Raw genomic sequence first — 14,855 nt, 5'->3', positions numbered from 1 at the left:
ATGGCCATACTTTGAATAAAATTCAACCAAGAGTTTTCTAACTTGGTTATTTCAGTACATTTGATGACTTGGAAGTTCTGTGTATCCAATAAGTGTAATGGACTTGCATTAGAACTTTAACCAAGGTGTGATGCCAACACCAACACCTGGATGAGTAGAATAACTTTCACTATTCTTCAAACTGTCAAGATAAAAATCAAATGGGGATTTGTCCACCTTGGTCAATTTGAGAAGGGGGTCTTTTATTCAGTAATAGCTATGTATTTTCTCTATATTCCTTCTATTAAACATCATATAGTGCATGATATCAATCTTATATAACCCCACAACTATTACGACCTATAAAATATAACCTAATAAATTATAAGGATTCCTTACTGTAATTATTTAACCTCTTGTCAAGAACTAAGCTAAAAGCTCTTACTTTGTGATGATCAATATCACTTTTTAAGAATTTTTTTTCCTATGGTTTCCCTACTTTCTTTTAACTAGAAAATCCTTACAAAATATAAGCTTCAATAAAAAAGAAAGAGATTCATGACGATTCAAATTAAAGTACTCATCAAGTGCTTTTCACTTTTAAGGCTTATGGGAAATACAAGTGGGTTGTTTGACATTACATTTCTTAAAAGAGGCATGCTGCACTTCAAAAAAACAGGAACTTTTCCACACTGTTCATATAAATTCATCTTAGCTCTCCTGTGAGGAAACTTTAAAGTTTACATGAATCACTACTGCTATCTGGAGCCAAGGGCTCAACAGAAAATTCTGTCAGGTTACTATAATGTTTCAGAGCGAGCCTGCCAGCCTACTTTCAAATTCAATGTTTAGCAGCCTGGAAATCCATATCTTTTAAGAAGCCAAAATTGTGGCAAAATTTTTTTACAGTTGCCAATTAAATTCTGATACATGCTAGACCTAATGACATAATCGGCAAACAATTACCTCCAGGGACAAATGTTTAAAAGAAACTTGCATACATAAGATTTTAGGTGATCCAATAACATTAAAATGGATAATATAATAAGCAAGCCAGTCATAAAAGTATTGTCTTTTTTAAGGTATCTGTCAAAATGTACTTTTGTTTTCACACATGAACAGTAAGTTTTTGCAAATTACCATTTGATGGGAAGTACTTCAGATCGCACAAACTTGAGGCAGATTAGTGCTCAAATTGAGTTTAAATTCATGCAAAATGTGCAAAAGTCTATCATTATATAGCAAAAAAAGGCATTGCCAAATCCATATGAGAATTTACTGAGTATTTTGGACAAACATAAATTTGGATAGGTGAATACAGTGCTCAGAAATTGGGAGACCTCCACTTGCTTTTACTTCCTTTTCTGAAACTACCCTAATATTAAATATGCTTAGATTCAGACATACTAATCTACTTATTTTATAACATAAACTGAATTTGATACTGGATAAGAAATTCTAATTAAATATTGACTGACATGTTTTCCAAAACAATATTGTCATTTTGTGATTCACTAAAGAAGGAAAAATTATCAAGAGAAAAACTATTGTTGCACCTTATATTACTGGAAATTTATGCCTCCTATCTTAGTAATCTTTAGTATACATTCACTAAGCACATATAGCCAAACAAACCAAAACCGTTGGGCTGCCAGACAAAACTAGAAAATGCTTTTGTAAAAAAGCGCATGTCTCCCCCAATGCAAAGTCCTATAGCCAAGACGTCAATAGGGGTCAGGAGCGAAAGTCAAAGAGACACTGATGGTTCAAGGCTGCAACAGGGATTATCACTTGGCATGTCCAGTCATCCCCCTAAATTTCAACACTCTTGGCCTAGTGGTTCTCAAGTCACTGTTCAGGCTCCTGTGACCTTGACCTTTGATCAAGTGACCTCAAAATAAATAGGGGTCATCTACTCTGCATATCCAGTCATCCTATTAAGTTTCAACATGTAGGTCAAGTGGTTCTCAAGTTATTTCCAAAAAATGATTTTACATGAACAGGCCACTGTGACCTTGACCTTTAATAGACTGACCCCAAAATCAATAGGGGTCATCTACTCTGCATGTTCAATCATCCTATGAAGTTTCAACATTCTGGGTCAAGTGGTTCTCAAGTTATTGATTGGAACTGGTTATCAATGTTCAGGCCCCTGTGACCTTGACCTTTAACAGAGTGACCCCAAAAACAATAGGGGTCATTTACTCTGCATGAACAATCATCCTATCAAGTTTCAACATTCTGGGTCGAGAGGTTTTCAAGTTATTGATTGGAAATGGTTTTCCATGTTCAGGCCCCTGTGGCCTTGATCTTTAACAGAGTGACCCTAAAATCGTTAGGGGTCATCTACTCTGCATGACCAATCATCCTATGAAGTTTCATCATTCTGGGTCAAGTGGTTCTCAAGTTACTGACCAGAAATGGTTTTCCATGTTCAGGCCTCTGTGACCTTGACCTTTCTCAGAGTGACCCCAAAATCATTAGGGGTCATCTACTCTGCATGACCAATCATCCTATTAAGTTTCAACATTCTGGGTCAAGTGGTTCTAAAGTTACTGACCGGAAATTGTTTTCAATGGTCAGGCCCCTGTGACCTTGACCTTTAATGGAGTGACCCCAAAATCGATAGGGGTCATCTACTTTGCATGTACAATCATCCTATGAAGTTTCAACATTCTGGGTCAAGTGGTTCTCTAGTTATTGATCGGAAATGGTTTTCCATGTTCAGGCCCCTGTGACCTTGACCTTTGATGGAGTGACCCCAAAATCAATAGGGGTCATCTACTCTTTATGACCAATCATCCTATGAAGTTTCAACATCCTGGGTCAAGTGGTTCTCTAGCTATTGATCGGAAATGGTTTTCCATGTTCAGGCCCCTGTGACCTTGACCTTTGACGGAGTGACCCCAAAATCAATAGGGGTCATCTATTCTTCATGACAAATCATCCTATGAAGTTTCAACATTCTGGGTCAAGTGGTTCTCTAGTTATTGATCGGAAATGGTTTTTAATGTTCAGGCCCCCGTGACCTTGACCTTTGACGGAGTGACCCCAAAATCGATAGGGGTCATCTACTTTGCATGTACAATCATCCTATGAAGTTTCAACATTCTGGGTCAAGTGGTTCTCTAGTCATTGATCGGAAATGGTTTTCAATGTTCAGGCCCCTGTGACCTTGACCTTTGCTGGAGTGACCCCAAAAACAAAAGGGGTCGTCTACTCCAGCAGCCCTACAACCCTATGAAGTTTGAAGGTTCTAGGTCAAATGGTTCTCCAGTTATTGCTCGGAAATGAAGTGTGACGTACGGACGGACGGACGGAAGGACGGACAGATGGACGGACAGGGCAAAAACAATATGTCTCCTGGGGGAGACATAATTAGTTGTAGCCTCATAGGCTACCAATAAATTTATAGATTTCTGACCCTGGGACCCATTTCATGAAGCATACTTAGAAGTAAGGTGCTATACAAAATCATTTCAAGCAGTTCCATTCTAGCTATTTGTGTATTCTTAGAATCTGCGCCAAACACAAATGAGACAGATCTGACCTAAAAACAAATTAACAACATCTTTTTAAAAGGATACAAGTACTATCCTATGAAATAAATGTGTTTTTTTAAAGTTCATACTTTTTTGAAGTTTGACAACTGTATGTCAAAGCATTCTAATCAGTTGTTCCAGAGAAACCATTCTCAGTCTCGAGGTCACTGTCACCTTAACCTTTGACCTACTGACCCCAAAATCAATAGGTGTCATCCATTCACCAAGGTAATCAGCCAATTAACTTTAACTATTTGAGATCAAGTTTTCTCTGGTTACTGATCCGAAAACAAAAGGTGTACCAACCAACCTAACAACAGATAGACTGACAATGAGTTAAACAATATACCCCATCTTCCACAAACATGGACATAATAACACCTTACAGACTTCAGCACCAGGTATCACTTACCTCGAGTTTTATTTCAACAGGTGATATGATTTTCTCATTTTTAAGGGCACCATAACCATAACTTGGAACAGTCACATAGTCTGTACAACAAAAAACAACATTTGACAGAGCAATAACTGTATTTTCTTATCACATTAAAAATCATCTAGCATCACTTTCAGCTGGAAAACAACATGTAACATTTTTAATTCTGCATTCTGGTTCATACTTCAATAAAAATGACTTCCATATTTTGGTTTGAAAAAAATCTCAAAACATAATAAGACTAACCTACACATTTTAGGCAAAAAATAATTTCTCTCAAAAATCCATAGAAAGTGAGTACCCCGAAAGTGACAAGTGGTACAAACTTATTGACATAAGATTTTTGCAAGATATTCTTATAAATAACCAAAACTATTGTGCAGAAGGTATTAAAACAATGCAACACTTTTGAAATAATGCAGAAAATTTACATTCTTCTTGCATTTTTACCAATATCTAACTTTTATTTAATGCCAACTAATGAAATACTGTATTCTATCAGTTAAATATTTTCATATCTCATCACTCACACTGTGAAAATATGAAATCTATATTTTCACACTGAGAGAGATATAGCTCCGCCCCCTCATTACATTGTGTATGAATTTTAAATTATTTGCTTAAAACAGGATGAAAATTTTAGTCGCACTTTGTTCTTTATAGTATATTTCTCGATTCAAATTATTTTATTTAAAGAGAATTACATAACGTTATGCAGCAAAAACTAAAATAAAATGGAACTTTATGTTGTATGCGTGTTTATAACGTCACAGCACGCCTGACGTCATGTCTGTTTACGCGCGTCTGTTTCCCACGCTGAGATTAAAAATAGTTGTAAAATGCAAATCTCAACGTAATTGAGCATAAAATAAAAAGAAAATTTGTTTTCGTGAATATGGAATATATCTTACCTTGAAGTGAGAAAATGTTTAGAAAATGTTGAGAAAATGCGCTCGTGAAAATACCTGAAATTTTCTCACTTCTCAGTGAGATATATTCCATATTCACTCAAAACAAACAAATATTCTCTTTCTATTTTCATCCACTTTATCATTTTACAGTGTCATATATACATTCTTTGCCAAACTTGGTGGAAATGAACATGCTGAAAAATTTCACCCAAACTGAGGGCGAGTAGCTTCAAGTAAAGCCTTCTAACCTAAATGACTTAAAAATCTTTGCAGCTACTAACAGGAACTTACAAGATAACTTACATAATTTATTGCCATCAGAACCTGTTTGACAAACATCATCAGTTGCCATGGTTTCAATTTTCCTCTTTTTGCTAGGTTTTTTACCCGAAGCAACAACATCATCTTCAGTACTTTCTACTGCAACAACCGCTGACCTTTCCCATGACTGGCTATTCCAGACCAGATGACATTTCTGCTTGCCACTTGATTTTGCATCTGCTGTCACCAGTGATTTTGCTAATGCATGTTGGGAAGCCAGAGTGCACAGTTTGGTCCCTGACTGCATTATGTCTGGGGTAGAAATATAAATTTCAAAGAATGCAATGAAAATGTGGTTATTATGTAACTGATTTAGCATAATTTACACTGTCTATACCTCCAGTAAACAAAAGTATACAGATATAAGTAAACAGACTAAATTTATCCAACATGTCAAGTACAGAAAAACACCTCCAGGTAACGGATCAAGCAAACTCAGTTCATAGACCATAGAAGGAAAATGGCTGGGGATTAAATCCGTTGCTGCAGTCAGCTCTAATGCTTATGTCATCAATGCTCGAGTGGGCTGTATTTCACTAAATATCCTGTGTGTAGCATGAGGCATAGTGCTGCAAACATAATATTAAAACTTTTTTTTAAATCTGTCAACAAAATGAACAGAGCTACATACCATTGTAATACTTGTGTGCATCTTCATACACCTGCAATAGCACACAAAATCAGCTTTAGCAAAATTATTTTGTAGGATTTAATGCTGACAGCAAGGCTCATATGAAAGCATTACAGGTCTGATGGTTTTAGAGGACCACAGGTTGAGTATTTTTAGACATGTGCAGATTAACAAGAGCCACTAACATTAGACTATACAAGCCAGATAGCTGGCCTCCTCACATAATAGAATTCAATTACTTATTAGGCTCAAACCAACTAGGTTGAGATTTAAAGACAATAATAATAAAATAAAGTTACAATGTTAATAGACTCTATCTAAGTTTGTGGGAACTAATACCTTTCTCCATCAAGACTCCTAGATTCACACCAATACTTCCTGTACTTTATATAAGTAACTGATATATGACACAGATGAGATTTGTTTGTTTTCATATGATTATAAATGAAGAGCCAAGGTTCTTTTTATGCCCCCGAAGGGAGGCATATTAGTTTTCAACCGTCCGTCCATTTGTTAGTTTGTTCATCACAACGTTAACTTTTTGCATGATGGCACTTTACTCGCGAACCACTGCACCCAGGACCTTCAAACTTCACAAGCTGACAGTACTTATTGAGTACACGACCCCTACTGACTTTGGGGTCACCAGGTGGAAGGTCAAGGTCACCAGGTCAAAGATCAAGGTGCTGCGGGGCATTTGTCACCATTAGTGACAGCTCTTGTTCAAGACAATGAAGGGGGAGGGGGGCATTCTTCCAGGCAAAAGTCCATAGCTAGGCCAAGTGACCTTCTGACCTTAAGCAAGCCAGTTGGTTAGTTGCCTTACATGAAAGAATTCTGTATCACATGTGAAGTTTCAAACCAACAGGATGAGGAAAAAGTGATTCCTGGACAGAGACCATTACCACACAGCCTTTGTTTAGGTCTAGTCATATGGCAACTTTTCTATCTTTTGATCATGGAGGAAGACCCCAGGTGCCCCTCTGGCAGAACCACCTACCTTCCATAAGCAAGATGGATGACTTCCTCACTTGAACAATTCTACTCCAGTAAGGTTCTGAACCTACATGGATGAGGGGCAATTCATTTAAAAAAAACAAAAAACAATCTTAACCACTTGGCCACCTAGGCCCTATTCAGTCTTAAGACAGCTTAGAATCAGATGTTAAGAATAAAATCATTTTCAATACAGTATCTTACAATAGTAGTTGAGGACAATGGCAAAACTGGAACATATTCAACAGAAACTACACAAGAAGTAACTGACAACTTCCCCATATGCAGCAAAACAAATAATTCAGGACAGAATATATTTACCATGCCAATGGAGGAACCTGGAAGTACATCATGGAATTGGTTCAACAGGAGCAGCTTCCACAGTCGTATTAACTCCTCATGAGGATATACTTCATCCTTAGCATGTGTTACCATAGCAATGCTACTCAGAAACTCAGCATCATGCAGCAAGAATTCACATTTTCTGTTCATCTTCTTCACCTTTATCAAAATATACATTGTTCTATTTTTAATATTAGTAAGCCGAAAGCTACATATATTATGTATTTCAACAAAGTTTGACCATCCAACAGCAGAGAGAAAATTACAGACAAGAGGACCATGCCGGCCCTATATCACAGGTAACTGTAGCCACTTGTCTATGAAAGCTTCTGTAAGGAAAAATAGTCAATCTCTTTTATAAATCTGATTAAGTTGAACAGAGAGGTAGAGTCACAAAAGGATCATTAATATGAAATTTCAAAATTGGACCAGTAGTTTCTGACAAGGAGATTTTAAAACTTTCTGCTACATTCAAATAGGGGAAAGTGACCACATTCTTGGGCGACCTTGTTTTTTTCTGACAAATCTGAATTTTGTCAGAATGTGATGTTGTTTGAGGAGTTTTCTATTTTAATTCTGGTGGCCATGTTTTTGACAAATCAAATAATTCAAACAATCTCAGTAAAGGGTCACCCAAGGAATGTTTTTTAAATTATTTTGAAATTTTCTAAGCAATTTCAGATGAGAACATTTTTAGAATCTCCTATATATATAAATACAGATAGGGACTAGAGACCACGATTCTGGCCAGCAGTATATAATAAGATGTCCCTATACAAATATACAGGAAAGTGACAACACCCCCTAGTGGTCATGATTATTGATAAATAATTTGAACAATCTTAGTAGACAGTCCCCCTCGAAAAGTTTTCGTGAAATTATTTTGAAATTTGGCCAGCTGTTTTTAGCTTTGGCGGCCCCTATATGCAACCAAGCAAAGCCAGGACATGTCACTCACAGAAATGTTCACCCTGACGGATGGACAAAGAATGATCATAAAAAGCTCATCTTAAGCTGAGCTAAAATCAGGGCCCACACTCCATTATGTTTAAAGTCTGAAACTTAGACTTTGACTCTAAAATTTCATTTTTGCTCTGTCTTTGATATTAGAACAGACTGTGATGAAACTTTGCACGAATGTGTGTACAATAGCTGCATACAGCTCAGTCAAATTTCATATGTGTAAATTTGCTAAAAACACAGTTATGGCAAATTTGATATTTTCCTTCTAAGTTTCTGATTTCAAACGGTAATGAATATGGCCCAGTAGATGCAACAGGAAAATATTTTAGACAAATTTAAAGATGATAAAAATATACAGTATCAGAAAAGGTACAAAAAGCCTTTTTTATTCTTAAAATAATTGAGCTAAAAATTAAATGAGAAACATACCCTAGCATGAGTAGTGTATGTACCATTGTGTAACTCCAGATACAGTTCCCCTGCCCAGCGGCACAACTTCCCTCCATCCTCAGACTCTATATCACTGAAGAACTCATCAGGTGTACTCATCTTTACTCTGAAATTTATAAAACAATTTGTCTGTTTTGGGTTCAACCCCAATGTCCAACAATATTTCAGATATGTAACAGTAGGCAGTTAACCTACCAGAGTTCCTGGATTCTGTATCAGTACTAACCTATTCTCCACAATTAACTGCCAATATCTCAGGATTCAGAGGTGGGGGACAAGATTAATTCAGACACAATGTCAACTATTCAACTGTCACTGGGGAACATATACGCCTTCCCCAGAGTTCAAACTCACAATCCTACCAGCATTAGAACTGCACTCTTGCTAATGAGGTTAGCATGCAGGCTATATGTAAATTTAGACAGAAGCCTGGATTTAATATTACACAACAGAATCCTCTATTAAACTGTTATATAGGTATCTGCCTCCAATGAGTTGCTATATAGGCATCCGCCTCTATTCAGTCGCTATAAAGGCATCAGCATCTACTTAGAAGCAATACAGGCACCAGCCTCTACTGAAATGCAACACAGGCACCAGCCATTATTAAGCTGCAATACAGGCATCAGCCTCTATTAAGCTGCTATATGGCCACCGGCCTATGTTGAGTTGCTACATAGGCACCAGCCTCTATTAGGTTGCAATACAGGCGTCAGCCTCTATCAAGTTGCTGTATAGGCATCAGCCTCTATTAAGTTGCTACATAGGCACCAGCCTCTATTAAGTTGCAATACAGGCATCAGCCTCTATTAAGTTGCTATATGGGCACCGGCCTATGTTGAGTTGCTACATAGGCACCAGCCTCTATTAGGTTGCAATACAGGCGTCAGCCTCTATCAAGTTGCTGTATAGGCATCAGCCTCTATTAAGTTGCTACATAGGCACCAGCCTCTATTAAGTTGCAATACAGGCATCAGCCTCTATTAAGTTGCAATATAGACACCAGCCTCTAATAAGCTGCAATACAGGAATTTACGAATATCTTAAAGCTAGGTTCCCAAATACAGGTTAATGATCAAAATAACCGAAATATCATTTTGTCCCAAAGAAATTTAACTGTCTGTACGCAAAATGGAAACGTAATTCAGCCTAGTTAATTGCAAAAACGCGACATTTTAAATTTATTTGTACGACATAATCAACCAAAAAAACTTTATACAGAACAAAAATGGGAAGAAAAGTTTTAAACTACAAGCGTTCTGATAAACTGGAATTGCACTTGGTCAAATTTGTACCGCTGTTACTCCACAAAAAAAGCTAAGCAGTTCCAATGGAAATTTTTACATAATTGTATTTTCACAGAAAACAAACTAAGTTTGATGCGTCTCTCAAACGGTATTGTAACATGTGTAAATCTCACAGGGAAACATTAATACATTTATTCTGGGAGTGCGAAAAAGTAAAACCAATCTGGAAATATATTCAAACAATATTAGAAGAACCATTTAAAATACTAAATATTAAAAATATTTTTTCATTTGAAGACATTGCTTTTGGACTTTCTTCAAATAATGTTAATTTAATCAACACGTTTATATTCGAGACTAAATGGCACATTCGGAAATATCGGAATTTTCATAAATTCAGAGCTGAATTAGAAACCCCTTCACTTAAGAATTTAAAAATGTCAATAACCAACACTGTAAGACAACAAATACAGTATCAAAACACGACTAATGAAAACCAACAAGTGGTTTATTATATAGTAAATACAAAATGTTCTGTTGAAAAAGAATAATAAAAAAGAGAGTAAAAGAGGAAATTAATGTAAGATAATCTGAAATTTTTATTGATAATCAGCACTAACATGTTCAAAGTGAAAATAATGTTGAATTTTAATGTTTCTAACATTTCAACTTTTCTTCTAATTCACAAGATTATAAGAAATAAGTCAACATTCATATACCATATGTGTGGTATACAAATACCATTATAAAAACTTTTTTGTATATATGTCAGAGTGTATCATCATTGAAAAATAACGATTTTCAAGTACAACGAAGATCTTGGATTGCATGCCATTTCGTTTTGTATTTATTGATACTTATATTAATGACATGTTTTATGTTATTACTTTAGAGTCATTGAACTGTGATTTTTTTTCTGAAATATCAGCTAGTTAATTGTTGAAATGAAACTTAATTCTAAATCATGTATGATAAGATATTTGTACGCCTGAAAACATTTAGACAAAAGAAACTTCATCAAATTTTACTTGTCATTTCGTTTCGAACAAGTTCTATTTCACTGGCGAAGTAACTATTATCTTTAATTACTGAATTTATTATTCAAATGTTTGTATGAATTGGTAATTTAATGTCTTCTTCTATGTTATTGTCTTGTAAATGTACTTACCTTATAAAAATAAATGGGGTTATCCCAATAGGGAGCCCGAAAGGAAAGATGAAAAAAAGAAGAGAAAAAAAAAAAAAAAAAAAGTTGCAATACAGGCATCAGCCTCTATTAAGTTGCAATACAGGCATCAGCCTCTATTAAGTTGCAATACAGGCATTAGCCTCTATTAAGTTGCAATATAGGCACCAGCCCCTATTAAGTTGCAATAGAGGCATCAGCCTCTAGTAAGTTGCAATACAGGCATCAGCCTCTATCAAGTTGCTATATAGGCATCAGCCTCTATTAAGTTGCAATACAGGCATCAGCCTCTATCAAGTTGCTATATAGGCATCAGCCTCTATTAAGTTGCAATACAGGCATCAGCCTCTATTAAGTTGCAATACAGGCATCAGCCTCTATTAAGTTGCAATTTAGGCACCAGCCTCTATTAAGTTGCAATACAGGCATCAGCCTCTAGTAAGTTGCAATACAGGCATCAGCCTCTAGTAAGTTGCAATACAAGCATTAGCCTCTATCAAGTTGCTATATAGGCATCAGCCACTGTTACATTGCTACATAGACATCTGCTTCTATTACGTTGCTATACAGGCATCTGCCTCTTTTACATTGCTATTCAGGCATCAGCCTCTATTACATTGCTATATAGGCACCGACCTCTATTACGTTGCTATATAAGCATCATCCCCTATTAAATTGCTATAAAAGTACCTGCCTCTATTAAGTTGCTATATAGGCACCAGCCCACCTGCCTCTATTAGGGTGCTTTATAGGCATCAGTGTCTTATTAGTAAGAAGCAAGTGAATGATATAATATGAATAGATTTCTGTACTTAAAGCATCATTTTTCAAAGGTTCACCAAAATTTAGTTAATCTCTGACCCAGTATGTGACATAGAAATATCTCTCCTAAATTTACTTAATTAAGTTTCGATTTAGGGAAACTTTGTCTGTTTTGCGCAGCTTTCAGTTTTGCCAATCATTAACATTCAATCAAGTTTCAATTCAGTGAATCAGCATTTTTTTTTCTAGGGCTTTCAATATTATTGATAATGTAACTTCAAGGCCAAATAACAATATCTCAGGATTTTGAACATTTTTTGTAACTCATTCCTTTAAAACTAATCATTTTACTTGACAAAAGAGGTGAGGGTCACATCAAAAGCACAGAGAAGACAAACTGCCTTTTGCTATTCAATCTGCTACTAAAAACCTGTTAAATATTAAAAGTCTTAGAGATTTATCTGGAAAATGAGCAACTGACAGTCTAACACAAATTCACACAAGTAAAAAATACATATATTTTTTTAATGCTTCAAATTCATTGGGTCAAAAACTGCCAGAGCAAATAAAAATTTCTCTTTTACATAAGCGGAAAAACTACTTATTGACTTCCAACCAATGTTAGTACTAATGTTTTCCCTTGGTTATAAAAAAATATAACATCATTCTTTCAAGGTCTAACATTAATTTTACAGATGATGCTACTTTAATGCTATGGGAATATTTTAAAGGTTTTTGAAATGATGGATTTGGAAAATATCAGATCGTCCTGAATCTGACGATTCTGTGTAGGGTGGCATACCACTATACTAAAGAGATCTACATTTAAATCTGGTCTGTTTCCAACCAGATGATAATGATTATAGAATTCAAGATTAGAAATGGACAAACAAAATATAATGTAACAGGCAAATTAAAATTATTTAAAGTAACACTAAAGTGTGCTAATATTTTTTATTGAAAACTATCAAATACTTGTCACATTATCTAATATCTACTGCAGTATGAAGAAAATTCTGGAGAAATTGGTTGATTTATTGCAAAATATCTGAAAAAGGAATCGGTAAAAACGAATGATGCTCCCTGACGCATGTGCTTGTTCTAATATGGGGATTAACATATTAGAAACAAAAAAAACAACAAATAAATGGAGATAATAAAAAGAAGAAAACTGAATAAAGGGATATAATTCAAAAACTAGGTAAGGTAGAGTTATGGTTCTTTGACACTGCACTTTGTCAATGGCCTCTATCATTCTGTGAAGATTCAATGAAATGCCATTAATACTTTTCGAGTAATGCTCCGGACAAGCCTTATTTTGTATAATAAAGGGAGATAATTAAAACACTTTGTAAAGAAGAGTTATGGTTCTTTGACACTGCATTTCCCGTCAATGGCCTGTATCATTTTGTGAAGTTTCAATGAAATGCCATTAATATTTTTTAAGTAAAGTTCCGGACAAGCCTTATTTTGTATAAAAAAGGGAGATAATTAAACAACAGCTGTCTCCATGGGGATGACACATGCCCCCGATGGCACTTTGAATGAATAGTTATGGCCGATGTTAGAGTTTAGGACCTTTGACCTACGGACCTGGGTCTTGCACGCGACACGTCGTCTTACTGTGCCACACATTCATGTGTAGTTATTTTAAAATCCATACATGAATGACAAAGATATGGACCGGACATGCCCATCATTGCACTATCATGAAATATGACCTTTAACGTCTAAGTGTGACCTTGACTTTTGAGCTACGGACCTGGGTCTTGCACGCGACACGTCGCCTTACTGTGGTACACATTCATGCCCAATAATTTTAAAATCCATGCATGAATGACAAAGATATAGACCGGAAACGCCCATCAATGCACTATCATGAAATATGACCTTTAACGTCTAAGTGTGACCTTGACCTTTGAGCTACGGACCTGGGTCTTGCGCGCGACCTGTCTTACTGTGGTACACATTCATGCCAAGTTATTTGAAAATCCATCCATGGATGACAAAGATATGGACCGCACACCAAAACTGTGGACAGACCGACGGACAGACGGTTCAAAAACTATATGCCTCCCTTCGGGGGCATAAAAACTAGGTAAGGTAGAGTTATGATTCTTTGACACTGCACTTTGTCTCAGTGGCCTCTATGACTATGTGAAGTTTCAATCAAATGCCATAAACACTTTTCAAGTTATACTCCGGACAAAAGTGTGATGGATGGATGGAAGGATGGACAAATCAGCAACCATAATTATGCTCGCCCTTCCGGGGGCATAAAAACACACGGGTATCACTAATTGGACATATGTGTCTGGTTGATAATGCAAATTTAGTTTCAGTCTGTGAATTATGCTTAATTACAATGCAAAAGTGAAGAAGAGAAAAATGCAACTATTTGAACTAATTTGAAAGTTTAACCAAAATTCTAACACAACCAGATTTGTTTCCCTATTAAACAAAAAAACTGAAACTGTCAGTTACTGTGCAATACATTCACAGTTTGTACGTCACAATAATGATGTCATAGCGTTAAACATTACAGTGGCACGCTGAAAAAGAAAACCACACAAAACAGGCCAATATTTGGTTATTATTTTCGAGATTATAGATAATAGTCCATGAAAACATGTCAGATTCGTAATAATATATCTCAAACAGTGATTTGCTCTTGAATAAAATCATTAACTGTCACCCAGAGTCGCATTATTTTATAACGGGCTGCACCCTTGTGATACTATACCATTGCATCTGAACTCCAAATAATGAATTTTATTCAATGACAAATCCCTGTTTGAGATATATTATTTCTTAAATAAAAATGTTTGTCAGTTTTATAAACAAGAGCTGTCTGTAAGGCAGCCAATGCTCAACTATTCGAATTGTTGTCCCAGAAGCAGGAATACTACCCTAAAAGTTAAAATATCTATAGAGTTTCAATCCAGTATCTGCATTAGTTTTGGAGATAGTAATTTGCATGCATAACTTTAACCAGGATTTTCTAAGTCCAAAACATGACATAATTTGGCCAAAATGCATGTCAGAGTTATTGGACTTGATGCTATCACCTATTTTTATAACCCGAAAAC

At 35.8% G+C, this 14,855-nt stretch overlaps 1 protein-coding gene across 3 annotated transcripts in view; it reads right to left on the bottom strand.

The window, feature by feature from the left end:
* LOC123552164 (alpha-mannosidase 2C1-like) overlaps nt 1–14,855 on the bottom strand; it is a 107,204-nt gene that overhangs the window by 50,792 nt on the left and 41,557 nt on the right. For all 3 annotated transcript variants that reach the window (XM_053541703.1, XM_053541702.1, XM_053541704.1), the window contains exons 16-20: nt 8,551–8,677; nt 7,138–7,317; nt 5,821–5,851; nt 5,172–5,441; nt 3,934–4,013 (exon numbers count right to left, since the gene is read on the bottom strand). In XM_053541703.1, the coding sequence (XP_053397678.1) occupies nt 3,934–4,013; nt 5,172–5,441; nt 5,821–5,851; nt 7,138–7,317; nt 8,551–8,677 (688 nt within the window). The remainder of the gene's footprint in view (nt 1–3,933; nt 4,014–5,171; nt 5,442–5,820; nt 5,852–7,137; nt 7,318–8,550; nt 8,678–14,855) is intronic.

Source organism: Mercenaria mercenaria, chromosome 4 (assembly GCF_021730395.1).
Source record: "Mercenaria mercenaria strain notata chromosome 4, MADL_Memer_1, whole genome shotgun sequence".
Lineage (NCBI taxonomy): Eukaryota > Metazoa > Mollusca > Bivalvia > Venerida > Veneridae > Mercenaria > Mercenaria mercenaria.
Note: the sequence above shows the minus strand (reverse complement) of the source record. Positions and strands in the feature narration are given on the sequence as shown.